This window comes from Dothidotthia symphoricarpi (assembly GCF_010015815.1).
Source record: "Dothidotthia symphoricarpi CBS 119687 unplaced genomic scaffold P153scaffold_2, whole genome shotgun sequence".
Taxonomy (NCBI): domain Eukaryota; kingdom Fungi; phylum Ascomycota; class Dothideomycetes; order Pleosporales; family Dothidotthiaceae; genus Dothidotthia; species Dothidotthia symphoricarpi.
In genome coordinates, this window is record NW_022985009.1 from 1,526,364 (window position 1) to 1,550,474 (window position 24,111).

A 24,111-nucleotide genomic window follows, 5' to 3' on the forward strand; every position below is an offset into this window, starting at 1 on the left:
CATGCCACGCCAACAATGTCTGCCTTGTGGTTTCTACCCGTGTCCATACTATATATATCGATCGAGGCCAAAGATCGTCAGACGTCCTTTTGAGGCCATTACGGGAGTTCTCAGTCGGTCTTACTTGCTGACCTAATCCTCGGACGCCGGACGAAAACTTGTCCGGCCCTTGTCAACTCTCTTTCTCTCACCATCGTCACCAGGCTTGTACGATCTGCGCGCATTCTCGATATCTCGCGTTCTTGGGAGTCGTGCTGCTGTTGTCTGTGGCGAATTAGCTTTACGGAAGCTGACATCGAACTTCACACCTCGGCATCAGCCAAGAGGCGCACTATTCACTGTGAACGAATTCGTTGCAAGAGCTGGGATTGGTGTACATATACCGTTTTCAACATGCCCAAGGACGACTCGTTGCCAGGCCGAAAGAAGATGCGAAAGGGTACACATAGTTGCTTCGAATGTATGTCGACCCAGTCGTTGCACATGTCAGGGGATTTCTGAACGGTCGCGTTCATCGATCATCTACCCAGTGCTTGCATTTACTTCCAGCTCCTTTATCACAGACTGTTTTTTTAGGTTCACGATTTTCTGATACGGTACAGGCCGTCGTAGAAAGATCCGTTGTATCTTCCCACCAGATAATTCCGAAGTCTGCTCCGAATGTTTTGCACGTGGCAGCAGATGCATCGATCAAGAAAATGCAAATCCAGAAGTCATCGTAGACCACCGAAAGAACCTACGGGAAAGGGTATCGCGTCTAGAAGCCTTGATTGATAATCTCCTCGAAGATAAAGTCATCAAGTCGGAGAGTCCCAGTCAGTCCGATTCGGCGTCACCTAAACCATCCGTTATCTACCACAAAGATCAATTCCCGCCCACCCCTCTGTCTTCGGCAGCCTCTTCTGGCATATATCAAGATAACCAGCGTGTGCTTCCCGAAAGAGGTCACCATGTTCCTATTCTGTCTGTGTTCGAAGATGCTGTATGTATTTTGCCTTGTCATGCACATTTATCTCATGCTGACCATCACAGCTGAATGATGCCGAGGACCAGGTCAAAGCTAGAACAACCCCTCAAAACAAAGCGTTTAGATCGAAACCTGACGTAACGTTGGAGCAACGTTATACGATAACAAATAGTTATCAAGACAACATAACGTCTCATGGTAATTTGGCATACATAGATCCACAAAAGGACGGCGTAATATCACAAGGCGGGAAACCGGGTGCTCTGTCACCGAAAATGGAACAAGCAAAACAGGCGCTCCTCGCCATGCTACCCTCTCAGGATCGACTCATCGCTATCCTGAACAGCAACAGTGAGTGGTGGCAGACGTGGCGACGGAAATGTAGCGGAACAAGCGGACCAGAACAGACGCTGTCACAATTTGCTGCACAGGCTTTGATCACCTCAAACATTTGCTCTATCGGTACTGTTGTCCTAGCTGTTGGCATTTGCCTGTCCCAAGAAAGCGATGACGTGGACAAATACATCGAGGCTGTCGACCGATGGGTACTTGCCGACGACGAGCTTGGTGCAAGGCTTGAGGGTATGGAGCTGCTAATCCTGAAGTCAAAATGGTATGCAGATGTCGGCCAACCACGGAAGTGCTGGTTATCATATCGGAAAGCCTTGATGTACGCACAGCTTATGGTACGTGAACCATCACCCCCATCACAGGCCGACACTGATGTTGCATAGGGTCTTCACCGTAAGCGGACAACCTCGCAAGCTCACGAATCCATATGGTGGTCTATATATCACGGCGATCGCTTTCTGTCTCTCTTGCTTGGTCTTCCTTACGGCATTAACGATGCACTCTGCGATCTTACGGTACCTGCCTTTGGCGGTGACTATATGCATCCCCTGAGCTTCATAACAGCCTTATCTCAACTTACGGGCAAAGTAATCGACCGCAACCAGGGCCTCGCCGAGCAATCCTTTGCATGGGCATTACAGCTCGATCAAGAGCTTGAGGACTTATGGAAGCGACTAGACCCCGCATGGCTCGATTTCACCGATCTCCTCACGGACGCCGACTCCAATGCAGCAGAGCTTAGGGAGAGAATCATGGGGCAGGTAGTTTACCATCAGATTCGCGTGTATCTGCACCTACCCTTCATGCTCAAATCAACTACCAACTCGCGATTCATGTACTCCCGTACCGCTTGCCTCAGTGGCTCAAGAGAGGTTTTGCGACTGTATCAGGTCTTGCGTACTGGCAGCCCCCAACCACTTTACGAGTGCAAAGCCGTCGATTTTATCGGCTTCACGTCTGCCGTGCTTGTTCAAATTGGACTTTTCAACTTTGGCTCCACAAGCCTGCAAGTCGACCCTCGAGAAGTTGAAGCAGACGTTCGCCTTGTCGAAATAAGCATCGATATTTTCCGCCGTGCATCTAGTGAAAAAGGAGGGAAAGTTGCTCTTCAATCAGCAGAAGTGCTGGAGAGAATGATGGCAAAGTTGAAGGGCTCCGACACCAAACCATGCGACGACGACTCGAACGAATTCGTCATTCCCTATTTCGGCACCATCTCCATCCGCAAAGGTGGCCAAACACTGCGTAAAGATCAGGTGCCACGCCCTCCTAATCAAGCCACAAGCCCTCCGCCCGCCCGATCTGTACATTCGAACTCGATCTCTTCGCCACAATACACCACGACACCGAAGTCCGCCACTTCGCCTGCAAACCCATACACGCCGCCGTGGACCTCGCTAACGCCCCTCCCACCTTCCATCGACATGACGAACAAGGCACCAGCCGTAACCAACCCCCAGCCGTTTGTCTCCTACGACGGCTTCTACAACTGGAATAATTTGAACGCCGACGACTCGACTCACACGGGCATGAACGCTCACATCAACGATGACAGCATGAACAACTTCCCGCTGCCGACTAACAACTTCTCCTGGCAGCATATGCCTATGGATATCGATCAGGACTGGAGTTGGTTCCTCAACGACGGGCAGACTCAGGCGCAGGGCGTGGGAGCACCTGTTGGAACGGCTCCGTTGGATGCGTTTGGTGCGCAGGGATTTACTGGGTTCGGGTGAGAGGGGTGAGATGGAATGGTTGGTGGTGTGCAATCTGTACAATGGTTGTATGTTTTTGTTTGGAGTTTATGGATTGGTGGGTGATATCCGGGTTTGATAGACATCTACTCCACTTTCGCTTCGGTGCGAGGAATGATACTTCGATGTACGTTGGTTTTGGGGAAGGGTGGTGGTTTGTGGATTTATTGAGCGAGACGTCGATGTTTGTAGTTTAAGCTGAACTATTCTTGGAGATATAAAATATTTCTGTTGATATTCTTGTGGGGAATCAGAGTCAGAGTCATGTCAGTTTCGTCAACATTCTACCATGTCATGATCCAACGTGGAAGATTTGTATGATACACTTCCCCATAAAACGTGCCCTATGATACATGGTTTCCAGTGCTTTTCGTTCACACACATCCAGTCCCTACCTCGCCTTCTCCTTGTTCTCAGCCGCCCGCCTCTTCGCTCTGACCTCCGCTTTCCGCCTCTCACCACCATCAACCACATGACCTCTCCTCTCTTCCCAAATGCCCTCTTGCAGCCTTATCCTCGCCCTCAGCCCCTCGCCGCCCTTGACTGGCTCCACATAGCTCCCCTTGATGGTCTTGGCGCCCTTGACAAACACGCCCTGCACCCTCTTTAACGCATCCGCAGACACAGTCGGCGCCTCAGCCCCCGCAGGCACATTGACAACCAACTTCCGTGTCCCAGGGTCATGCGTGGCAGTAGCAGCCGCAGACCTAGGACTCATTGTGTTCCCGAGAGCAGGATTGGGCAGGACAGGCGCCTCGACGATTTTGAGCTCCGCAACGCCATCAACGACGTGCTGGCAGTCGCCGCCAATGCCGTACTCGCCGTTACGGAACTTCTCCCGCCAATGCAGCAGGTAGCGGCGCGAGCGGGCGGGCTCGACGCCGAGTTCTTTGAGCTGTGGCGAGCTGAGGGTGAAGAGGGCGTCCCAGGAGGGGATCTTGGTGGCGTGGGCGGAGAGGCCGCGGCCAATGGCGCTGAGGAAGGCCGTGTGGTCGGGGATGAAGGGAATGGGCTTCGGGACTGGGCGCATGGGGATTGAGTGCTGGAGGTTGCGGACGCATGTTTTTGGCAGCGAGACGGCGGCCGAGGTTGCGCTGAAAAGGGGTCGTCGGAGGATCATGATGGCGAGCGCTTGCTGTGAAGAGGCGTCGGATCGCACACGGCTGGATGTCGAAGCCGTGTTCGTGAACTTTTCGGACGCTCGACGGAAGAGCCAAGACAGGGCTTGGCGCGGTGCTCGTCGACATAGCCCCTCCAACATTGACAACTCACAGCTCCCAATCCACGACTCGCAATAGTAGAGAGTCTCCTATTGCGTCCACCATCACCATGCCGACCCCCGAAGTGCACCACCTCTTCCACAGCCCCATTGCGGACCACTCCTTCTCCGCAGACCGCCAGACGCTCGCCGTGGCCCGCGACATCAACGTCGAGTTGTACCAGAAGACGGGCGATGGCTTCACGCTGAAGGATGAGCTGACCGGCCATGACAAGACCGTCACTGGTGTCGACATTGCCCCCAACTCGGGCAAGATTGTCACATGCTCTCAAGGTGAGCGTCAAGTTGTCTGTTTGAAGGTGCAGGCAGCTAACCACTGACATAGACCGTAACGCCTATGTCTGGGAACCCTCGCCGCAAGGCTGGAAGCCCACACTCGTGCTTCTCCGCATCAACCGCGCTGCCACGTGTGTCCGCTGGGCACCCTCGGAGACCAAGTTCGCAGTCGGCTCAGGTGCCCGCCTGGTTCCTGTCTGCTACTTCGAAGAGGAAGACAACTGGTGGGTGTCCAAGCACATCAAGAAGCCCATCCGCTCCACCGTCACCGCTGTTGCCTGGCACCCCAACTCTGTCCTGCTGGCTGCTGGATCGACTGACGGCCACGCTCGCGTGCTGTCTTCCTTTGTCAAGGGTGTGGATGCGCGACCAGAGCCCTCCGCATGGGGGGAGCGACTGCCCTTTAACACCGTCTGCGGCGAGTTCTTGAACAACACCGCTGGATGGGTGCACAGCGTTGCATTCTCTCCCTCTGGCGATGCTCTCGCCTTCGCGTCCCATGACAGCACACTCACTGTCGTGTACCCCAGCGCTCCCGAGCAGCCTCCTCGCGCCATCCTCAGCATCAGCACCCAAGTCCTGCCCTTCATGTCGCTTGTGTGGAGCTCCGAGTCGGAGATCATCGCTGCTGGCTACAACTGCGAAGCCTACCGCCTGCAGGGCTCCGAGGAGGGATGGAAGCTTGCCGGCTCTCTCGAGTCCAAGGGTCGTCCTGGTCTGACGGAGCACCGCGAGGAAAGCGCGCTGAACATGTTCAGGCAGATGGATCTCAAGGGCAAGTCTGGCGGCTCCGAGGACACCAAGCTCAAGACTGTGCACCAGAACACTATCAACACGATCCGCAGTTTCGAGGAAAGCGATGGCAAGGTGACCAAGATCAGCTCGACTGGTGTCGATGGAAGGGTGGTTATTTGGGCTGTGTAGATACGGACCATGATTTGGCCTTGGGTGTTGCACACACATAGTAGGAGTCGATTTATATCTTCGTCTATAATTCAAGAAATCACTATCACAATCACAATGAATACACGCTCAAAGCTCTACGTGAGGGTTAGGTCAAATCTCTCTGACTCCATGTGCATCTCTATGAATGCAACCCACTGGACATAACAGGCAATAACAGGGGATATGACTTAAACTGCAAAATAACCGTATTGTTACAATCACAGTTCTTCTCTTCTGTGACGATTGCCGAATACTTTCTTGTTCGGCTATCAACTTTCCAAGTCGGCTATCATCATAGCCTTTCTGATCAACATGAATCCGGATGCTCCCGAAGACCCTGTCCTATCTGTGAGACGTGTAGGTTTTAGTATTCCTTGAAGCAAGAAAGAGGAAAGAGGGAAGGGATGAACATTCGGTTTAGACAACGTAACAATTCACTCATCTGAATCCATTTATTCGCGTACACGATCTACGCAGAACACAAAGGCTAACTAACCAACACAACCACTCAAAAAAAAAAAACAGCGAATATATACATTGCACGCCTCTCCTCGCAATATTTTTCTGTGGAAAACAAAAAGTGGAAAAATCAAGTAAAAGCCATGCTCTTCTTAATCTCCGCAATAGCCAGCGCGGGATTCAGGCCCTTGGGGCATGTCCTCGAGCAGTTGAGAATCGTGTGGCATCGGTACAAGCTCATGCTGTTGTTGAGGGCGTCCTGGCGCTCGGCGGCCTTCTCGTCGCGCGAGTCGGCGATCCAGCGGTACGACTGCATGAGCACGGCGGGACCGAGGTACTCTTCCTGGTTCCACCAGTACGATGGGCAGGATGTTGAGCAGCAGGCGCAGAGGATGCATTCGTAGAGGCCGTCGAGCTTCTTGCGCTCTTCCTTGCTCTGGCGGTATTCACGGCCCTGGGGTGAGGGGTTAGTGGTTGCTAGGTAGTGGCAAGTCAGTGTGGAATGGTACATACGTCAGGGGCGGGAGTAGAGCGCTGGAGGTAGGGCTGCACGGAGCGGTATTGCTTGTAGAAGTTTGTCATGTCTGGGACGAGGTCCTTGACGACGTACATGTGGGGGAGGGGGTAGATGCGGGATTCCTTGGTTGTCTCGGTGGGGATGCGGCCTGTTCCACTCGTTAGCTTTCTCGTCCCCAATCTCCCATGTGTGAAGTATACATACACAAGCAAGCAAGTGTGTTGACACCGTCGATGTTCATGGCGCAACTCCCGCAGATTCCCTCACGGCAACTCCGCCTGAACGTCAGCGTTGGGTCGACCTCGTTCTTGATCCTAATAAGCGCATCCAGCATCATGGGTCCCGTCTTGTTCAAATCGAGAGTGTACGACTGCATCTTGGGCTTGGATGACGGCTCATCTGGATTCCAGCGGTAGATGTGGAACGTCTTGGTCTTTGCATCCTTGCTGGGCTCGGGCTCCTTCATCGTCGAGGTCTTGCTCTCCGAGACAGGTTTCGTAGAAGCATCGGGCGCAATCTTTTCGCCGAGTTTGGAGATGGGGTCGCGGGCATGGACGTCGGCGACGGAGGCGAAACCGCGAGAGAAAACGGCGGGCCGTACGGCTGGGAGGGTGTTAGCAGGGCTCAATTGCTACGAAGATGGGTGTGCCTGCCTGCCCGTGTCGTGGCCAGACGAGTAAAAGCGCGTGTGCAAGCCATGGCGAAGATTGTGGGGGTGGAGAGGTCGTGCCTGCGTGATGTCTTGGAGATTCAAGGTGTTGTGCTCATTGAAGTTGTCATTCCCGAGGCATGTCTGTGCACGTGACGGTTTTTGGTAATATTGGCCCAATCAGACGCATGTGTTTGTCAGAGATCCATTCGGGCGATCTCGGGCTTTGTGTGTTTCGCGCCACGATCTCCACGTCTCGAACGTCAACACTCGCCTTCGTCATCTCTTCGTGATTTGAGCGTCTTTAGGCTCACTTCAAAGGACCGTCTTTTTCGCTCCAGACTCATACGCTGGCATTTGCCTCTCTTTTTCCACCTTCTCGACAAGTGCAGACATCCTTGGAAATTTCGCTTAGATACTAAGACATGTGATATCATCCCGCCTCTCCACCTTTGTGGAGAAAGTGTGAACGGCAAGAGTGTTGGCGCCACATCAAGATATTAGAACGCCTATTTGTGAATTTTTAATGGTCACTGTCTGATTGCCTGTACTGTGTTCAATGTCTCGTCATCTCCTTCACATATCTCATCGTCGAACTTCATCACTTCCTCTCGTTGCACGTTTTACCACAAGAACCTTCAACACAATGTCAACCAAGACACCCTTCGTACCTAATGGACCTGTTCACTGGATCTTAGACTGGGATGGCACAATCACCCAAAAAGACACTCTCGACACACTCGTCAACATATCAGCGTCTAACAAGCCAGACTTCCCCACTTTAGACCACTGGAACCGCGTTTCACAAGCCTATCTTTCCGACTACATGACCGAACTCGAGAAGCATGCTCCAGGTGGTGTTCTTCCAACTACTGTTGAAGACGAGAAAAGGCTGTTGAAAGCGTTGAAGCCTGTCGAGCAGAGGAGTTTGGATCGAGTCTCTGCATCAGGCATCTTCGAGGGGTTGACTGGGGAGTTGCTGGACGAAGGGGCGAAGAAAGCGGTTATGTCACAGCAGGTGGAGTTAAGATGGGGATTCGTAGACTTCCTCCGAGATGTGCAGACTCGAATAACGCGTCAGGGAGACGTGCTTAACCTCTTAAGCGTCAACTGGAGTCGTCGCTTTATTGCGAGTTCCCTAGAAGCTGCAAACGTCTGTCTGGATCCAAAAATCATCTTCGCAAACGAGCTCGAGGGTATAGAGGCAAGCAGATCCTCTAATGGCCACATCAGCCCGGAAGGCGATATGAAGATCATATCCAGCGATGATAAGCTGCGTTACATGGAGCGATTGAGGAGGACGAACTCAAAGTCTGGGAAAACAATACCAATAGTATACGTCGGTGATAGCTGGACGGACATCGAGTGTCTCCTTGCAGCTGACCTGGGGATATGCATGCGCAACGAACCCGTGGGCAGCTCACAGAAGAAGCTGACCGAAGCTCTACAAAGACTAGGAGTTCGTTGCCCTCATATCCGGGATTTGGGTGAAGCTGACGAGTGGGGGGTGGTTTGGGCAAGAGACTTTACTGAAATACAGAAGTCGGCCATGATGGCCAATTCTTAGGAAGCCGTATCGTAATAGTAATACTATTATTTTGAGATTATAGCGTATTCATGCTTGTTGTAGGCAGATAGACGCAACACAGTAAGAATCTAGTATAGTAACTCAGTGTAGAAGCTAATACCCAGCCCCTTTGCACACAGTAAAAATCAGTAAGAGTACACAGTGATAGTAACAGAGATCTGATCAACTGTCTCTTGACGACTGACTGCTAAATGTACCAATGCGGACGCGTGTTCGAAAGCCCAGGCAGTGATCGAAGTTTGGTTCGGTTTTGGGTCGTGAACCGTGAATAGTGATATACCTTACCCCATGTTCGCAATCATACTGAAATGTAATGAGCATGTTCATATACAATGATACAGCTAGGCTGCGTATACTTCAAACTGGTGGGCCCTCTAGCACTTGCTCCCGTCGACATGAGAACAGTCTTGCGGATTCTGTACAGCATCTTCTTCAAACTCGGATTTGACAGAGATATGAGTATGCCCATTAGTCCGTACTCACTATTCCACGCCGTTCTCCATAATTGTGATGTCCTTCCATATCCATCACCGTAGCCACCATATCCTCTTTGATATCCACAGTTTGTACAATGTCCAAACCACTTACTTGCCATATATATCCCCTATCAATCCCTCTTCACAATTCTTCCCCACCAATCATATCAACCAGAGCGAGTAATCACCATCCACTACATTGTTTCCTTATCGTCAATCATAGTCATCTTCAGCCGCGAAAAACCACCGCCATCTACTCGCGAAGACGAAATGGCTTCCGAACGAACGCCATGCTCAGGTTGTAACTGCAATAACCCCCCTCGTAGGGCGAGGATCTTCAACAAGTTCTGCAGAGCTATCTGCATTCGAAGCGAGCACTACAAGCCTGTTGTTGTCTGCGATTGTGCATGTCATACGGTTGCGGAAGACAATAATCTGTTGATCATCGCATAGTAGGCACGGTGCTAGGAGCCCTTGACACATCGGATTCTGATCTGTTAGAAACTGGAAAATTGGAGGTGTGGTGTTGTAGTAGAGAGTCAGAAAGTGCAGGATTTGGATATCGACACCAAACGGAGCATGCGGTTAGAGAAGTATGGCTCACATCGAGAATATTCAGCGATTAAATGGTTGTGAAGTATGTTGTTGAGCGATGCTAGCACATCTTGTAATCGTAGACCTGTACATTTGGTCAATTCAGATTTAGGATAGCAGTAATCTGATGTCATGATCTAAGAAGCAATTGGATGTGAGGAGAGGTAACAATGACAAACTGAGCCTTTGACTAACCATGATTGCGGTCAGACTTTTTTCCAAGCTGTTTACTGATAGCACAAACCATTTGTTGGTTCAATTCCCGCCTTGTGATAACGTTGATGATTGTTCAGCGGCGTCTCCCTCCTGGCATCGCTCTTTCATAACCCAACTGCATATTTCAGGCTCGCTTTCCCCCTTCATACACCAGCACCTTCTCTGAAACTAAACAGCACGTGTGGGCATTGATTTGGAGCGACGGTTGGATAGTGGGGAGTCCGCGAGAGCCTCACTTTCACCCTGAACAAACGCAGCCCAAAGTGAAAGACAACCAACTTGCGCAATCCGGGCAACCAGACAAGCTTTCACTTATCATTACCCCTCTATCTTTACCTTCCTGCCGTGCTCAACCATCCTCTCGCGCAACTTTGCGAGAGCGCAGCAGCCTACCATTCAGAATCAACTCGCGATCCCGTCAAACATATTACCATGTCCAAGGAACCTTTCGATTTCTCGACATGGGGCGGCTTCGAAGGTACTAGAAGCAGCTTGTTGCCTGCCCCCGCAAGGAGACGTTCATCGCCGAAACGCATCAACAGACGTGATGGCGTAATAATGCCCGATATTATGCGCCAATACTCTTACTCCAGGGAGTTTGAGATCAACTACGAAGACGTTAGTGGAGGGGCGGGGGGAGCAGGTCGTCAAACTCGCTTTGATAGCAAGGTCGATGGAGAGAGGCAAGACGACGACGCGCTCTCCTTCGAACGAGAGAGTCCCGGCACTGTGACTGTGGGCAAACTTTGCATGCCTTCCCTGTCTCCCGCCACACATGCTTCATCCAGATCGAATCGGTCTCCGAGCGATGGCACTTTCAGTGTCTTGAGCAGCGACAACGAAGACGACTGCGGCGGGCTCGCTTCGATCGGTCAGTGGCATTGTTGCAAGTGCGGCAAAAGGCACGAACTCTTGAGATACTACAAAGGACCGCATCTTGTTAGTATCTTGCGATGTGCATGCCCACACAAGTCGTGCGAGGACTGCACAGTGAGCGGCCAGGTTCAAGTCTTCCGGCCCATATCAGATTCGGCACCCATCCCGTTCTCCGACGAGGAAGACAAAAGCTACAAGCGTTTACATTACGGCGTGTGTTGCAGCGCCTGTGGTCTGTCATGGCGGGTACAGAAGCGGAAAGTGGTGCATCGAAGGTTCTCAAAGATGTCGATATCATTGCATATGCCGCACCCTCTCGAGAAGCTACGCAGTACGAAATCGATGATCAATCTTTCACGTCCTGACTACGAAGACTCGGCATCTCGAACGACCTTCTTCCAACGATTCTTCTCGAAGAGAGGCCAAACCCTGGGAGCGATGGTCAAGTTCAGTGGTATCAAGTGTACCTGTGGCGTTGTGACGGACGGCTCCTCACTGATGTTCAAGGTCCTGGATCTACCGAAGGCTATAGATGTGGCGAAGCCTGCGGGAAGGGATGGAGAACAAACAACCCAGCCTCAGGCACTAGATAAGCTTACCACAACACCAGAGCTTCAGGCTAGAGGTCACTGGTCACCGACTATCCGTCTTCAGGGCGGTCTGCATCCGAATCCACTCAGAAGCAATTTGGTAAACGAAATGGCCTCACCATCCAAGGGTTTGGAGGACGGACTGGACAATCCACCTGCCGATACTGTGCGCGACAACGATTACTAGACGATCGATCGAACTGGATGCAACCGAGTAGGCGCTCGGATCTTGGTCGTAGCTGATATTTGCGGAGCCCATGGAATAGGCAATAGTAGACGATGTAATATGGCGTTTGCTTCTTGTATGACCGGTGGAATTTGGTTGGATAAGGGTCATGATGAAGTATCGTCAAGTATTCCCAGGAACGAATGTATCTATGCTGCCAATCATGTCGTCCGGATTCTGTGACATCGGAATCGTTGAATGACTACTGACACCTCTCGTTTGCCAGATATAGCATAGCTGGATGTCTGCTGTATAGGCATCAGTGATGGTAGAGTCTGTGTCAGCAGACATGACAAAGCCTACTTGGCCCATATTACACTATGATCACTCTAAATTCCAGTCTCTTGACCATTGCCCGGATTTACACTATTGATGCCTTCGTCAACGCAGCGGATGATGTACTCAGCTGCGATATGTTAAGCTACGGCCTAGGTAGCGACGGTGACCCCGAACACCGCTCATTTACCTAGTGACCTTTGTACTCCCGTATTGTCAACTAAGGTTGCCTGGTGCTAGCCCTTTTTGAGAATAAACGATAGCACAGCCTTCCACCTCCACAAGAATCCATGTTACGCCCCACTGGTTCACGCAGTCATCCGATGTTATCTTCCTCTGATGATCGTGATAATAACGTGGTAAGAAGGAAATTTGCCGTTTGATCGATACCTGTGAATCAATAGGATGGAGGCTCGGTTCATGCACTCATGCGCTCACGCGCTCACACTCTGCTTAGCTGTCATTCGGCATGATTAAGGTCATCGAGCATGTCGCATTTAGTAAGACTAGACGATCTAGACCGGTTCCAGTACACGGTCATCCTTTTACACTCATCTCCTTCGCTCACTGCGGAAAGTGGAACCGATACTTTGGGCAGCCCTACGGTCAACCTCGCAATGACTTCAGAGGCTCAGCTTTGCAGCTAGAGAGAATAAGGTAAGACTAGCGTCAGGCGGTTGTTGGCGGGTGGCCACAGTCGGTGTGAAGAGAAGCCTTAGGAAATGGGTCTCGTGTTTGTTAACCAATCATGGTCTGCACGGCCACAACATCATAGCCACTTGTGATTCTAGGCACATCGTGATAGTAAACAATACATAAATACAACAAAGGGTTTGCTGAAGAAATGTTATACACTGACTTGGCTCAAACACCCAATTTATTCCCTCTTCCAATACACATTCCGTTTGCGTACTGCAACAAACACAGCCTCCTTCCGTCAACAATGTCAGTTCATCCCCGCTAACCCGTATGTAAGCAATCAGATAGGCTAACCTTCACTCAGTCCCCAACTTCTACCTCCTTGCAACATTCACGCAATCCGCAATTTTTTCCAGTCGATCGTCTTTGCGCAAGAGTACATAGGCCAGCCGTCAAGTCATCTTCCACGATCAAACACTCTGGCATCTTCGAGCTCAACAAAAGAGGAGCAAGCACAGGACCAAACCACAACCATGTCCAAGTCCGATTCCAAGGCCTGCCCAACATGCAAGAGGGGGATAGAAGACGCGCCCGCGAAACCCGCCCCAAAGAGCACAACCGTAGACATCGACGGAGACATTGAGGATACCTTGAACCAGCTCCCACCACTCCCCACGCCCCTACCAAAAGCTCATCCAGACTTCATCCACTGCGTACCCCCCCAAGCACCCACCTACCGAAAATACTCCGTCTTCACAGCAGGCAGCATAGAAATGGGCGCAGCCGTGCAATGGCAAAAGCACATGGCCAAATTTCTATCCCCTCTCCCCGTGACAGTCAACAACCCGCGCAGAGGGCATTGGGATCCCGCCACGACGAAAGAAGCCAAGAACGAGGCTTTCAGACACCAGGTCGAGTGGGAGCTCTCTGCGCTGGAGAAAGCTACCGTTATCTGCTTCTTCTTCGACGTCAACACCAAGAGCCCCGTTACCATGTTGGAGTTGGGTCTGTGGGCGCACTCGGGCAAGGTGGTTGTTTGCTGCAGCAAAGATTTCTGGCGCGCGGGAAATATTCACATTGTGTGTGAGCGCTACGGTATTCCGTTTGTGGAGTCGTTTGAGGCGTTGGTCCCGGCGATCAAGGATATGCTGGTGGAGAAGGGCATGAAGTTGGATGCGGACGGTAACCTGATCGATTGACGGTTGGTATCTGTAACGGCGTTTGGCGGCGGTGTCGGATTTGGCGGTCATCTGAGCGTTCACGAGAAGTTATGGAGGACATCTGTTTATGGGCGGTTTTTGTGTATTGCTTCTGTTTTTCCCAGTTTCCATAGAATACGTTCTCTGATGCTTTCCATGATTATCCCATTACATGTTCTCCGCGTAGTAATGCAACCACGATCCAATGCTCATTACGCCATCTTTTTGCAGAAGTGATTTCTACATCGACTAACTACGGTATGATAAAAACTGCATCAGCTCCTCAAGATATCAGCTAGCTTCTTGATATCTTCCGTACTGAACCACTACTCTATACTTCCACCCGATGAATGACAAGAGTGGTGCACCCTGCTATAACATGATAAATTGGTTCTTGCCTGGTGTCCGAAAAGTGTCCTCTTTCCCCATCAACACCGGACGTCGCGCGTCTCGAATGCCTTTTGAGACGAGTGTTCTCATCGTCTTCGTCGTAGATATGTTCGGGTCGTTGGTTCACTGCTGCACATCTGTATAGGTCATGTTAGCTTTGATGTCTTACTAGTCTGCATCTCTTTCTGCAGCAGCAAGTGGCTCCTCACCAGCTCCTACGTCAGATCTACAGCCAACCGCCATATCAAACCCACACACGCACTGAACCCCCCTCCCTCACCCCTCATCGACCTCAACCTCAACCTCAACCTCAAACCCCACCCTAACCCACAAACTACACCCCCCACACCCAACCAGCACCTCCCTTTCCCCCCTCCCCTCCGCACCCTCCAACTCACTCTCAAAGATGCGAAACCCCATCGAATCCCCACACCGACAACCCCTCGTCCACTCCGCCTCCCCATCTCCCTCCTCCCCTGCAGAGAAATCACTCAAATCCAGCACCTCCAGCCCGAGGACAAACTCTCCCATGCCTACACCCACCCCCCCAGTTCCCGAACGCGCACCCGCACTATCCCTGCCTAGGAACCACTCTTCATAAGCGCCCCTGCGCCCCGCATCGCTCAGCACGAAATACGCTTCCTTCACGTCGTCGATAGTATATGTGTGTGCTTCTTCTTTGCTTTTACTGTCTTTCCCTCCTGTTGTCTTGTCCGTGCTACTGCGGGTTTTATCCGGATGGGCGCTCAGCAGCGCGCTTTTATACGCTTTTCTCACGTCTGCGGTGCAGAGTGAGTCTGTACGTTGCCGCCCGGCGCTGGATGATGATGGTGATGATGAGGGTTCTTCAAGCCCGAGGATGGCGTAGTAGTTTTTCGTGTAGGACATTTTCTTATTTTTGTGTTTTGAAATGTTCTGCTCCTTTTTTGTCTTGTCTTCTTTTCTTCGCCTCCAGCTAGGTTGGTTGGTTGGTGTGTTACTTTTTTTTTGGAGAGTGTTTCGTCTTTATTTTTGCGTACCCAACATCGACTTTGGTGGATAACTTTTTGCTGGGGGAAAAAAGAACTCTGAGCGGAGACGGGGGCTGGCTTGGCTTGGCTCTTCTTTTCTGGAAGGGCAGATTTGTTTTGCGTCGACGATTTGTGGAAAGCTACCGGCAGTTGTACGAGAAGTAGGCGGGGCGCCCACTCGGCATATTCTTTTTAGCGGGGCTCCATCCATGGACCTGGGAGTCATGATTCATGGTTCAAGGGTCTAGCATGTGTCGAGAACTCTGAGAAAGGCTTGGAAACACGCGTATCAACACTTCGCCCTACAATTGTCATGCAAAGTGCGCTGTAGTACGTGGTATGCATCACACTAAAAGACAGGGTTCACAACAGTCATAGTTGCAGCAGTCCAAATGAGCAGGTTGAAATAACAGTTCCTTAAGCCTATCTAAGAGTGCAGTATGGTGGATGGTGAGCCCAAGGACCAGCAAAGTAGTTGTCCTGACTCAAAAGACACAGCCTGAAGAGCCCACGCTTCTCGGTCCTCCATAGGGGTAGGTTCATACGCTGCCAAAAGGGAAAACAGGGGAATTGGGGATCGCATTCGAGGAGCCACACACCGTTCCTCCACCATGTCCGCAGCAGTCGACGACATTCATGTGGAAGATGGTAAACGTCAGCGATCGCGTGGGAGACGACCACAACAGACTTGGCGAGGGCGGTGCGGGTAGTGCAAGAGAGCAAAGGAAACACATCAGTCATTGGGGAATTTCACCATCCGACCCGCTCGCTGCTAAAGCCAATTTTCGAAATAACAGGACACATATAACTCCGTAGAACGCTCGGTGCTATGGCTGCTTCTGTCGTCGATCCGAGAAAAGAAGACAGCGGCTGATGGTGCACAAGGTCGAGAGAAAGAGTGCATTTAGGCGGCGGCGGGAGCCGGTTGCTGCTCCTCGGTCTTGAGCTCAGCTGGTGCCTCCTTGGCAGCCTCCTCCTCCTTGGGAGCAGCGTCGGCGGCGGGCTCAGCCTCGTTGCCGTCCGATGACGTCCAGAGAGTGAGGTTGTCACGGAGGAGCTGCATGATGAGGGTGCTGTCCCGGTAAGACTCCTCGGATAGGGAATCGAGCTCAGCAATTGCGTCGTCGAACGCTTGCTTGGCAAGGTGGCAGGCACGGTCGGGCGAGTTCAGGATCTCGTAGTAGAAGACCGAGAAGTTCAGTGCCAGACCGAGACGGATGGGGTGGGTGGGGGTAAGCTCAGTTTGAGCGACGTCGGTCGCCGTCTGTTCATGCGGGTCAGCTGTTTGCAGGTCTGATGTGCGTGGGCATTGCGTCATACCTTGTAGGCCTCGTGTGCGGCCGTTGCGGCAACCTTGCGCTTCTCCCCAGAGGCAAATTCGGCAAGGTAACGGTGGTAGTCACCCTTCCTGCGCTGGTGTTAGTCTTGCAGTGCGCGGACGGAACCACTCAGACGCACATCTTGTGGTAGAAGACCTTGGACTCGCCAGACTCGGCCTTGGGGATGAGAGAGTCGTCGAGGACGTTGAGAACATCCTGGCAGACCTGCTCAAGCTCGAGCTCGATCTTCTGGCGGTACTCGCGGATGGTTCCGACGTGCTTGTCGGTGCCCTTGGACTCCTCCTTCTGCTCAATCGAGGAGATGATGCGCCACGAGGCACGTCGCGTGCCGACGACGTTCTTGTAGGCGACCGACAGCAGGTTGCGCTCGTCAACAGTCAATTCGCCGCCGATCTGCAGTGCGTTAGAGGAGGGCTGGAGGGCGGTGTGCGTCGTCACGGGCGCCTGCTGGTACGTGAGGTCGACATACCTTGGCAACTTCCTGCGAGACAGTCAGCTTGTGAGTCCAGAGTGGCGCAGCTGTGAGGCCGAACTAACCTTCATGTACTTGACCATCTCTGTGAGCAGCACCGTTAGCATGCGCGGCCACCGCTGGGGATGCGCGGCACTTACCATCGTAGCGCTCAGCTTGTTCGCAAAGCCGGGCGAGGAAAGTCTTGCTGCTGCCGCGTCAATCACTTTGTCATGCTGGCCTGGAGGGAAGCCAGGCGTACCTCTCGCGCTAGAAGGGGGGCCATGTTAGCATCTGTTGGCCCTAATCGCGGTGAGGGCGAGGGCCAGAGGGGCATCCCGCCGGGCAGCAACGGCGGGGAAGGGCAGATAAAGGAGTACTCACCTCGTTCGCCATTGTGATGGTGGGTGTGGGTGAAGTGGTTGTTGGTGGGGTTGGGCGGGACTGGGTGCAGATGGCTAGGGAAGGATACAGGCGTGGTGGAAGTGTATGAGAAGAGTCTGTGGGTCGGCGGACGATGGATTGTTTTGAGGCGAGGCGGCTGCCTTTCAGACAGCACGCCAAGCCCCGTCGACTACGCCTTCCCCCAAGTGGCACGCCTCGACGGCCTCCTCGCACCGCTCCTTGCCCGTTGGAGAGCTGGGGTAGGTCCGTTTCACTCCAAGTGTCTTTCTATGCTTCATTCTTCACTCTGCACCCTCTGGCTGCCCTGCTGTCGGCAGTTTCTCGTAACATTGGCAATGAGGGGTCCCTCTCTGCCACGTGAAAGGTGCATAACGGCAGGAGCAATGCAGTTAGGAGCCTTCCGACGCACTTGACAACACGAGCCCGTTATTCCCTTGAATCTGACCTCTGAAAACCGCTACCCGTCTCACCAATTGCGCTCCAAAGCGTCGCTGCATCAAGAAACGGGCTACTGAACCACGTCGAATTAGGGCCAATCACTGCGGCGCGAAGGAGTCAGAAAACCTGGAATAGCTCTGGCTATGAGCGCTTTGTAGAACCACGTTTCGTGTCACCTGTGAAAGAGGTGGGGTTCGGTCTGATTGTCTTCGAGTCGCCGACCCATCTGTCGTTGTCCGTTTGGCGTCGAGCAAACAAACACGGGACAACGCTTCATGCTGTATTCTGCCAAGCATAGTGTCGACCTCAACTCTTCAACAGGGATGCCTTGCGTATACGTCTGTCAGTCTCGAGTCTATATCTACTGTAACGCGTGGCTGTGTGACGACCTTGCTCCTGCAAAATGCATCATGTTATCGCGGAATCCTCAACCGTTCCGCCCATGCCGAGTTCCACGAACATGGTGATGCAGACGCCGTAACACCCGCGATAGGATATCCTGCCACAGAAAATGCCCATCTAATGATATACACCCATTCATGCAAATACTCCAAACACATCTTCCCCTCACATCAACAAGCGCCAAACACCCAACATGAGCGCCGCCGTACCCGTACAAACCCCCATCAACCACTGTAACGTCGAAAACTTAACCGCCTCCAACCTCTCCCTCAACTGCGCCGTCTCCTGCTCAATCCGCGTCTCCGTCTCCTTCAACTTGAGCTCCTGAACATTCGCCTCCTCGCGTATGCGGCCCTTCTCCAGATTCAAATCCAGCCGCACACTCGCCTGCGTGCGCTGAATCTCATCCCTGAGCCGCGAATTCAGCTTAGCGAGCTCGTTGGTAAGGCGCTCGTGCGAGGCGCGCGTGAGCGATGATTCCGTGCTATCTGCCGTGAGAAGCTCAGAGCGGAGTTTAGCGAAGTCGACTTTTTGCGTGTAGGTAGCTTTTTCTTGGTCTTCGCGGAGCACCATTGTGCGCGTCAGGTTTTGAATGCTGCATGCGTGCGTGGGTTAGCGGGTGAGCTGTAGAGCGTCCTGGGGAAATGAACGGGATAGGACATACCTCTCCTCAATAACGTCGCTCAGCACTCTCATCATGCCCTCGGCTTGCTCGTCGGTGAACCCCTCCTCCTTCATCCTCTGCACGAACTTCAATGTATCGAAATGGTGGTCCTTCGCCTGCTTTGCTGTTGCGCTGAACTCTCGCGCAGATGCATAGCCGGCTGCGTATTGTGGCGAGCTTTTCCGCCATGCCTGTGTTGTGTGTTGCTGAAGCGCCGTAGCGATTGGACTCGCTGTGCGTCGTGGAGGGGCCTGGGAGGATCGAGTGTGATGACGCCTTCTTTCCAAAACAACCGATGCTGCTGGTCTAACTGTTCGGGGGGCCCATGAGAACTGGGGCAAAAGAAATCGCGGTATCGCTGTCGCTGTGTGTTGTATCGAAGGCACTGCCATTGTAGATGTCGGGCGTTATGTTTGTGAGCGTTCTAGTTTCAACGGAGCGTTGTGAGATACGATGAATGACGTCTTAGTCATCCACACCACACATGGAAATCTACGAATTCTGCGGCCAATATTTCAGCATCTCAAGTGTATATAAACATGTGGACTAACTGAGTCGTATGGACAAGCGCAGTAACAACCGCACCATTCAAACCTGCGCCAAAAACCAAAACGCTTACTATGCACGCCAACCGCTGGGTAAAGCACAAACACCCGAATCCAACACCCTTCGCCATCACCATTACCGCCTACCGCCCATAGTCTAGGCTCGGCACAATGACCGGCCCGTACTTCATCGGCGCACTATACCCCCCATCGTTCTGCACCATGAAATCGACCGCCAAACTCAGCTTCCCGCTCCCATGCCCCGGCACAGCTTGACCAAACGTGCCATTTACAATCTCAGGATCGTAGATCACACACGCCACGTAGTTTCTCCGGCCCATGAGTCTTTTGTATTCGCGCGGCTGGCCATTCACGTCCTGGGTGAAAATCTCCATCATGTCTTCTTTTGTGTCCGAAGGCTGGTGATTGCTGCGGTGACCGTTTTGTGGGACGTACAGGGCACGGTTGTTGTGCAGAAGGCGGAGAACGTAGTTGCCTGGCGGTGCGTTTACCACGCTGGAGGAGATGATTTGATACATTGTTTTGTGGTCCTGGGGACGGGCAGGGTCATGAACAAGGCCTGCACCGCAGCAGTCGACGGCACCAGAAAAGAAGGTGATGCGCAGGGATTTGTTGTGAGCAATGCCTTGTAGGGTTCGGATTAGATATGTACGCTCGAGGTCCTAATACCCGTTAGTATGCTGTTTGATCGATGTCTGCAAGAGAAACTTGCCTTGGAATCGTGCGTCCACAGGTCTCGTAGTTCGTCAAGGAGATCAATTTCTCCAAAAGGACTCAGGACACCACTCATGAGGCCTGATTTTCCAATAGCCTTCTTGACAGAATTGAAGCCGTCGCCGACCACGCCCTTAGCGCCAACGACACCGGCGACGGAACTCGTTACTTTGCCCAGCATATTGAATGTGCCCGTGACGGCTTTCTTCCCTGTTGCCATTGAATGAGCAAGATGCTCGACAGACTCAAGGCGAGGATAGACGATGGGGACTGGAACCATCCAGATGCAGTGCTGAATGCTGGGTGGTAATGTGGCAACCTTGGGGAAGATACCCTGGTACGTCGGGCCAGCCATAACTTGGTGCGGGTTCCTCTCGGAGCGGCAATCTGGGCCAACGACGGTAACACAGGGACCCAGATACTTGATGAAATGCCAGCCAGTACCAGTAACGGTGAAGAGATCTATGTCGTTGCTGACATTGCGAAGTATCTCAAGTGTTGTGTGGTGCTGGAAAAGTAGGTACATCTCGATACCCAACCTTCCAATGTTCTTGAACATGTTGGAGAATTGCATGTACTCGGGATATGAGCCAAAGCCATCGAAGCTACACAATGTCAGCGGGTCAACTTGAATATTGGCATTGCGACTTACATGTCATGGTCGTCGAGAGCAAGGATGTGAGGGATCTGCGCAAAGGCTTCCCGCAGATGGGGCTGATCGAAATGACTGGTGTAGTAGTGGAAGTAGGCGTGCGAGACCTCATCCTCATGCTTGGCAGTCCACTGAGCGTTCTTGCGCGTCTCCTTGCCACTCATAGCTGTCCACTGTTTTAGAAGTGGGATCTCTTTCCACAGGCGATCTGCGTAGATTTGACCCCCTAGGCCTAGCTGGACGTGGAAACCACCGCATTCTGCGTTCTTTTGCAGGATGTCCTTCCACATGAGCCCTACACCCCCGAGCTTGTTCCGCTCGTTGGCATTCACGTTGAGCGCAAAGTCGTTGCCAGAGTGAGCAATGAACCTCCAGCTGGTCTCATGGCGTCCGGCGACCAGGAACTCGAATCGTGTGCAGCCCAAGTGCGAAGTGATGGCGTATGTCCATTTCGAGGCGTGTTCTTCGTCCATCTTCAAGTCGACGTCGTAGCGATAGAACATCCACGTCTGATGCGCGTAGATGGGATTGGCCTTGAGTTGCCGCGGATTTGGCGACAGATCTGCGCTCTGATGGATGTGGATTGTGGGAGGATGGGGCGTGTTTGTGACCAAGAGAATCGAGCCAAGCCACAGCCCTCGCTCGAGGTCCATGTTGGTGTATCGCAGGTACGGTCCAAAGTAGACTCCGTTGGTGGGCCCGACCTTGTACTGGTCTACGCCGGCCACTGGAGGCGGGCCTGTAAACCCTGCTGCAGTGGGAGTCGCGAGCGGCGCCATGCCAAAGTCTCCTGGAAAGCCGGGGGTTTGGGCCGGGAATCCAGGTGATGCCATCGACGCCTTTCCAAACGATGGCGAAGTCAGCGGATTCACAAACGTGCCTGTCGGAGACAGTGGCTCGTTCAGGTTCAGCGGGGTAGGGCCCTTGGGGAACTCCCATTGCGTGGACTGTGTGGGGAGGTGGATGTAGTAGTACTGGCCTGAGCTGGGATCCAGATGTGCGATCCAGCCCTCGGGCAGCGGTGGAGGAGAAGCTGGCCCAGGCCCAGGCCCGGGCGCTGGACTCGACGTGTGAAGCGGCTGAGCTGTTTGTATTTGCGGGGGGAACTGGCTCGCGACGGGTGTGGGTGCCACGACAATGGCCGTCTGCTGTGAGGGGGTTGCTTGCTGGGGGCGCACGTCGTTGGCAAATGCGGGGTGGCCCTGGTTGGGATCGCTGGCGGATACGCCGTAAGCCGAGGGCTGCGGCCGTCCCTTCTCGTTGGGATAGGCCTGGCCCTGGGCGGTGGGCGGCTGTGTGATGCTCGAGTAGGCCGGCGGAGGCTCCTCGCCCAGGTTCATGCGGCCCATGTCGTGGTTCAGGGGGTGCTCTGGCGGCACACTGCTCGGGGCCGGAGACGACGAGTGGAGAGGCGCCTGTGGGAGGGGGCCCTGTGGTGGAGCTGTCGCGGCCACCTGATCCGGCCCCTGGTACACTGCAGGCGGGCCATGTGGGTTGCTTCCGGGCTGCTCAGTGGGCGTCCATGGCCTGCGTACGGGCTGCTGCTGCTGCTGCTGTGGTGGTGGAGACGTGATAATGGGGCGCGGCTGCTGGTTCGCGTAGACCTGGCTGCGCTGTGAGGCCGCCGCGTTCTGCATGTTCTGCGCCTGCAGGCTGTTCAGCGTTGACGTGCCTGCGATGCCGGCCGCCGCAAAGCGCGCCTCGATGCCCCCGCCCGACGGAGGAATGATGGGAGTCTCGGGCGGCGGTGGAGAGCCTCGCTGCGCTCTTGTCGTGGACGTCGAGGCCGTCGAGCTCAGGCGATTGACGCCGCCGGGCGCGGGAATCTGCAGGGCGACCTCGGGCTGCTTACTGGGCCCCGCGTTCGGCGGCGGCCAGTACTGCTGGTGGTACTCGGGGAACGGGTTGCTCGCATCGCCGCCAGCCGTGCCCTGTCTCTGTGGCGCGCGCTGGAACAGGCCCTCGCTGTCGGGCGAGTCCAACGGCGACTCAGGCAGGGGCTTTGGCGCAGTTCCCCGCCGCTCGGCCAGGCGCGATGGCTGGATGGACCCGTCTGCATTGCGTCCGCCGTAGCCCGCCTGCGTTGGCCGGTTGGGGTCGTTGGCATCGAAGCGGGCGCGCTTGTCGGGCGACGTCGGACTGGGCCCGGTCGCATTGGAGCCGCGCCGTCGCCCTGCGTCGGGTGGTGTCGCTGTTCTGCCGATGCGCTCGCGCTCGCTCAGTGGCGTATAGCGGCCCTGGCCCAGGGTTTGCAGACGTTCGTCGGGGTAGGGCAGAGGAGCTGTGGGTGGACTCGATGGCGGAGCAGGGAACGAGGGCATCGGGGGCGGGCGCCAGAAAGCAGGCTGGCTCGAGCTGCCTGCAGAATCGGTGCGAGGAGGCGGGCTCTTCGAGGCTGTGTCGCGCTTTTGTATCTTCAGCGGCCCAACCGTGGGCGTCTCTGCGCTCGCTGAGTAGCGCAGGAACAGTTCCTCTTCAGGCCGTCCCTGCTTGCGATTATCCATGGCGAAATGCGTGCGAGAGGCGCGGCTGCTCCCTCAATCCCTGGATCGCCCGCGACAATAAACGTCAGGCTCTTTTGGGCGACGAGCGTGCGTGGTGGACCAGAGAGTGGCGGGGTATCAGTCGTTTGATATGACGTGGGACGAATGCATATAGGTACCTGCGCCCTAGGTATCTGGCGACCCGTGAAGCTATAAAGAAAGCAGGAGAGCGACGATGCGCCTGACTCCCAAACCTGCCCTTACGTAGCCTCTCTTCCGGCTGGGTCAAGTATTGGGCTGCAGACGACGCGCTGAGCTGTCTTAGCCATGTGATTGGACCGCAACTTTCCCATACGCGCCTTCCCACCGAATGGGAGATCGCCTGTCACACCTTGGCACGGCATCGCCACACCATCTCGGTACCTTTTACAAAGATATACTCCTGACTGCAGCTTTCCAACAGATTATGCAAGGCGTGCTGGCCCTCCCAATATTATACAGACATCTAGCCCTCCCAATGTCCTACAGAAATGTACAGCTCTAACATTCTGCAAAATCTCTCTTGCTGTAGTCAACATTTACAACTACTCCTGACTTTCCACGCATATCCAACCCTACTAATGTCCTGTAGATATCTGCCCCCAACACCCTGCAAGTGTCGCCCTCGCTGTGCTCAATAACAACCACTATGATATTATGATCTAGTTTCCAGTTCTTCT

The 24,111-nt window shown here is 53.6% G+C and overlaps 11 protein-coding genes across 11 annotated transcripts; 5 read left to right on the forward strand and 6 right to left on the reverse strand.

The window, feature by feature from the left end:
• The first annotated feature begins 262 nt into the window (after positions 1-262).
• On the forward strand, positions 263-3,404 carry P153DRAFT_107119 (uncharacterized protein). The gene is made up of 4 exons (XM_033661884.1): positions 263-460; positions 603-982; positions 1,033-1,653; positions 1,702-3,404. The coding sequence occupies exons 1-4, from the start codon at positions 394-396 to the stop codon at positions 3,052-3,054; spliced, it is 2,421 nt and encodes an 806-aa protein (XP_033528593.1). The 5' UTR covers positions 263-393; the 3' UTR covers positions 3,055-3,404.
• On the reverse strand, positions 3,055-4,544 carry P153DRAFT_363185 (uncharacterized protein). Its single transcript, XM_033667317.1, has one exon. The coding sequence runs from the start codon at positions 4,331-4,333 to the stop codon at positions 3,464-3,466; it is 870 nt and encodes a 289-aa protein (XP_033528594.1). The 5' UTR covers positions 4,334-4,544; the 3' UTR covers positions 3,055-3,463.
• P153DRAFT_363186 (structural constituent of cytoskeleton) lies at positions 4,105-5,640 on the forward strand. Its single transcript, XM_033667318.1, has 2 exons — positions 4,105-4,624; positions 4,677-5,640. Exons 1-2 carry the CDS (start codon positions 4,402-4,404, stop codon positions 5,549-5,551), a joined length of 1,098 nt encoding a protein of 365 aa, XP_033528595.1. The 5' UTR covers positions 4,105-4,401; the 3' UTR covers positions 5,552-5,640.
• Positions 5,641-6,082: 442 nt separating this feature from the next.
• Positions 6,083-7,274, reverse strand: P153DRAFT_363187 (succinate dehydrogenase iron-sulfur protein-like protein subunit). Its single transcript, XM_033667319.1, has 4 exons — positions 7,202-7,274; positions 6,753-7,151; positions 6,545-6,696; positions 6,083-6,485 (listed from the first exon to the last, which is right to left on the reverse strand). The coding sequence occupies exons 1-4, from the start codon at positions 7,245-7,247 to the stop codon at positions 6,162-6,164; spliced, it is 921 nt and encodes a 306-aa protein (XP_033528596.1). The 5' UTR covers positions 7,248-7,274; the 3' UTR covers positions 6,083-6,161.
• A 569-nt stretch (positions 7,275-7,843) lies between these two features.
• P153DRAFT_280736 (uncharacterized protein) lies at positions 7,844-8,764 on the forward strand (the record flags this gene model as incomplete). Its single annotated transcript, XM_033663090.1, has 1 exon — positions 7,844-8,764. One exon carries the CDS (start codon positions 7,844-7,846, stop codon positions 8,762-8,764), a length of 921 nt encoding a protein of 306 aa, XP_033528597.1.
• Positions 8,765-10,503: 1,739 nt separating this feature from the next.
• On the forward strand, positions 10,504-11,877 carry P153DRAFT_392817 (uncharacterized protein; the record flags this gene model as incomplete). Its single annotated transcript, XM_033671182.1, has 1 exon — positions 10,504-11,877. The coding sequence occupies one exon, from the start codon at positions 10,504-10,506 to the stop codon at positions 11,722-11,724; it is 1,221 nt and encodes a 406-aa protein (XP_033528598.1). The 3' UTR covers positions 11,725-11,877.
• Positions 11,878-12,781: 904 nt separating this feature from the next.
• Positions 12,782-14,087, forward strand: P153DRAFT_307193 (uncharacterized protein). The gene is made up of 2 exons (XM_033664655.1): positions 12,782-12,984; positions 13,043-14,087. The coding sequence occupies exons 1-2, from the start codon at positions 12,884-12,886 to the stop codon at positions 13,875-13,877; spliced, it is 936 nt and encodes a 311-aa protein (XP_033528599.1). The 5' UTR covers positions 12,782-12,883; the 3' UTR covers positions 13,878-14,087.
• A 480-nt stretch (positions 14,088-14,567) lies between these two features.
• Positions 14,568-15,478, reverse strand: P153DRAFT_307194 (uncharacterized protein; the record flags this gene model as incomplete). The annotated part of the gene is made up of 1 exon (XM_033664656.1): positions 14,568-15,478. A coding segment is annotated over exon 1 (588 nt), but the record flags the coding sequence as incomplete, so codon positions are not given.
• A 240-nt stretch (positions 15,479-15,718) lies between these two features.
• On the reverse strand, positions 15,719-17,535 carry P153DRAFT_363191 (Bmh2-like protein). Its single transcript, XM_033667320.1, has 8 exons — positions 17,453-17,535; positions 17,331-17,338; positions 17,230-17,276; positions 17,155-17,174; positions 17,087-17,098; positions 16,736-17,010; positions 16,598-16,685; positions 15,719-16,541 (listed from the first exon to the last, which is right to left on the reverse strand). The coding sequence occupies exons 1-8, from the start codon at positions 17,462-17,464 to the stop codon at positions 16,182-16,184; spliced, it is 822 nt and encodes a 273-aa protein (XP_033528601.1). The 5' UTR covers positions 17,465-17,535; the 3' UTR covers positions 15,719-16,181.
• Positions 17,536-18,478: 943 nt separating this feature from the next.
• On the reverse strand, positions 18,479-19,369 carry P153DRAFT_280690 (DUF1640-domain-containing protein; the record flags this gene model as incomplete). The annotated part of the gene is made up of 2 exons (XM_033663086.1): positions 18,479-18,908; positions 18,978-19,369. The coding sequence occupies 2 exons, from the start codon at positions 19,367-19,369 to the stop codon at positions 18,479-18,481; spliced, it is 822 nt and encodes a 273-aa protein (XP_033528602.1).
• A 151-nt stretch (positions 19,370-19,520) lies between these two features.
• P153DRAFT_392822 (Aso-1) lies at positions 19,521-23,662 on the reverse strand. Its single transcript, XM_033671183.1, has 3 exons — positions 20,910-23,662; positions 20,256-20,862; positions 19,521-20,205 (listed from the first exon to the last, which is right to left on the reverse strand). The coding sequence occupies exons 1-3, from the start codon at positions 23,411-23,413 to the stop codon at positions 19,666-19,668; spliced, it is 3,651 nt and encodes a 1,216-aa protein (XP_033528603.1). The 5' UTR covers positions 23,414-23,662; the 3' UTR covers positions 19,521-19,665.
• Positions 23,663-24,111: the final 449 nt, after the last annotated feature.

Coding starts and splice junctions, on each gene's coding strand:
- P153DRAFT_363186 (XM_033667318.1), top strand. CDS start 4,402: ATGCCGACCCCCGAAGTGCACCACCTCTTCCACAGCCCCATTGCGGAC. Junction 4,625..4,676: donor GATTGTCACATGCTCTCAAG/GTGAGCGTCAAG, acceptor CCACTGACATAG/ACCGTAACGCCTATGTCTGG.
- P153DRAFT_363185 (XM_033667317.1), bottom strand. CDS start 4,333: ATGTTGGAGGGGCTATGTCGACGAGCACCGCGCCAAGCCCTGTCTTGG.
- P153DRAFT_307193 (XM_033664655.1), top strand. CDS start 12,884: ATGTTATACACTGACTTGGCTCAAACACCCAATTTATTCCCTCTTCCA. Junction 12,985..13,042: donor AGCCTCCTTCCGTCAACAAT/GTCAGTTCATCC, acceptor ACCTTCACTCAG/TCCCCAACTTCTACCTCCTT.
- P153DRAFT_363191 (XM_033667320.1), bottom strand. Junction 17,175..17,229: donor ACAAGCTGAGCGCTACGATG/GTAAGTGCCGCG, acceptor TGCTGCTCACAG/AGATGGTCAAGTACATGAAG. Junction 16,542..16,597: donor CCGCACACGAGGCCTACAAG/GTATGACGCAAT, acceptor CCGCATGAACAG/ACGGCGACCGACGTCGCTCA.
- P153DRAFT_107119 (XM_033661884.1), top strand. CDS start 394: ATGCCCAAGGACGACTCGTTGCCAGGCCGAAAGAAGATGCGAAAGGGT. Junction 461..602: donor TACACATAGTTGCTTCGAAT/GTATGTCGACCC, acceptor GATACGGTACAG/GCCGTCGTAGAAAGATCCGT. Junction 983..1,032: donor TGTCTGTGTTCGAAGATGCT/GTATGTATTTTG, acceptor TGACCATCACAG/CTGAATGATGCCGAGGACCA.
- P153DRAFT_363187 (XM_033667319.1), bottom strand. CDS start 7,247: ATGGCTTGCACACGCGCTTTTACTCGTCTGGCCACGACACGGGCAG. Junction 7,152..7,201: donor TCTGGCCACGACACGGGCAG/GCAGGCACACCC, acceptor ACACCCTCCCAG/CCGTACGGCCCGCCGTTTTC. Junction 6,486..6,544: donor GCTCTACTCCCGCCCCTGAC/GTATGTACCATT, acceptor CCCTCACCCCAG/GGCCGTGAATACCGCCAGAG.
- P153DRAFT_392822 (XM_033671183.1), bottom strand. CDS start 23,413: ATGGATAATCGCAAGCAGGGACGGCCTGAAGAGGAACTGTTCCTGCGC. Junction 20,863..20,909: donor GCTCTCGACGACCATGACAT/GTAAGTCGCAAT, acceptor GACATTGTGTAG/CTTCGATGGCTTTGGCTCAT. Junction 20,206..20,255: donor TGTGGACGCACGATTCCAAG/GCAAGTTTCTCT, acceptor AACGGGTATTAG/GACCTCGAGCGTACATATCT.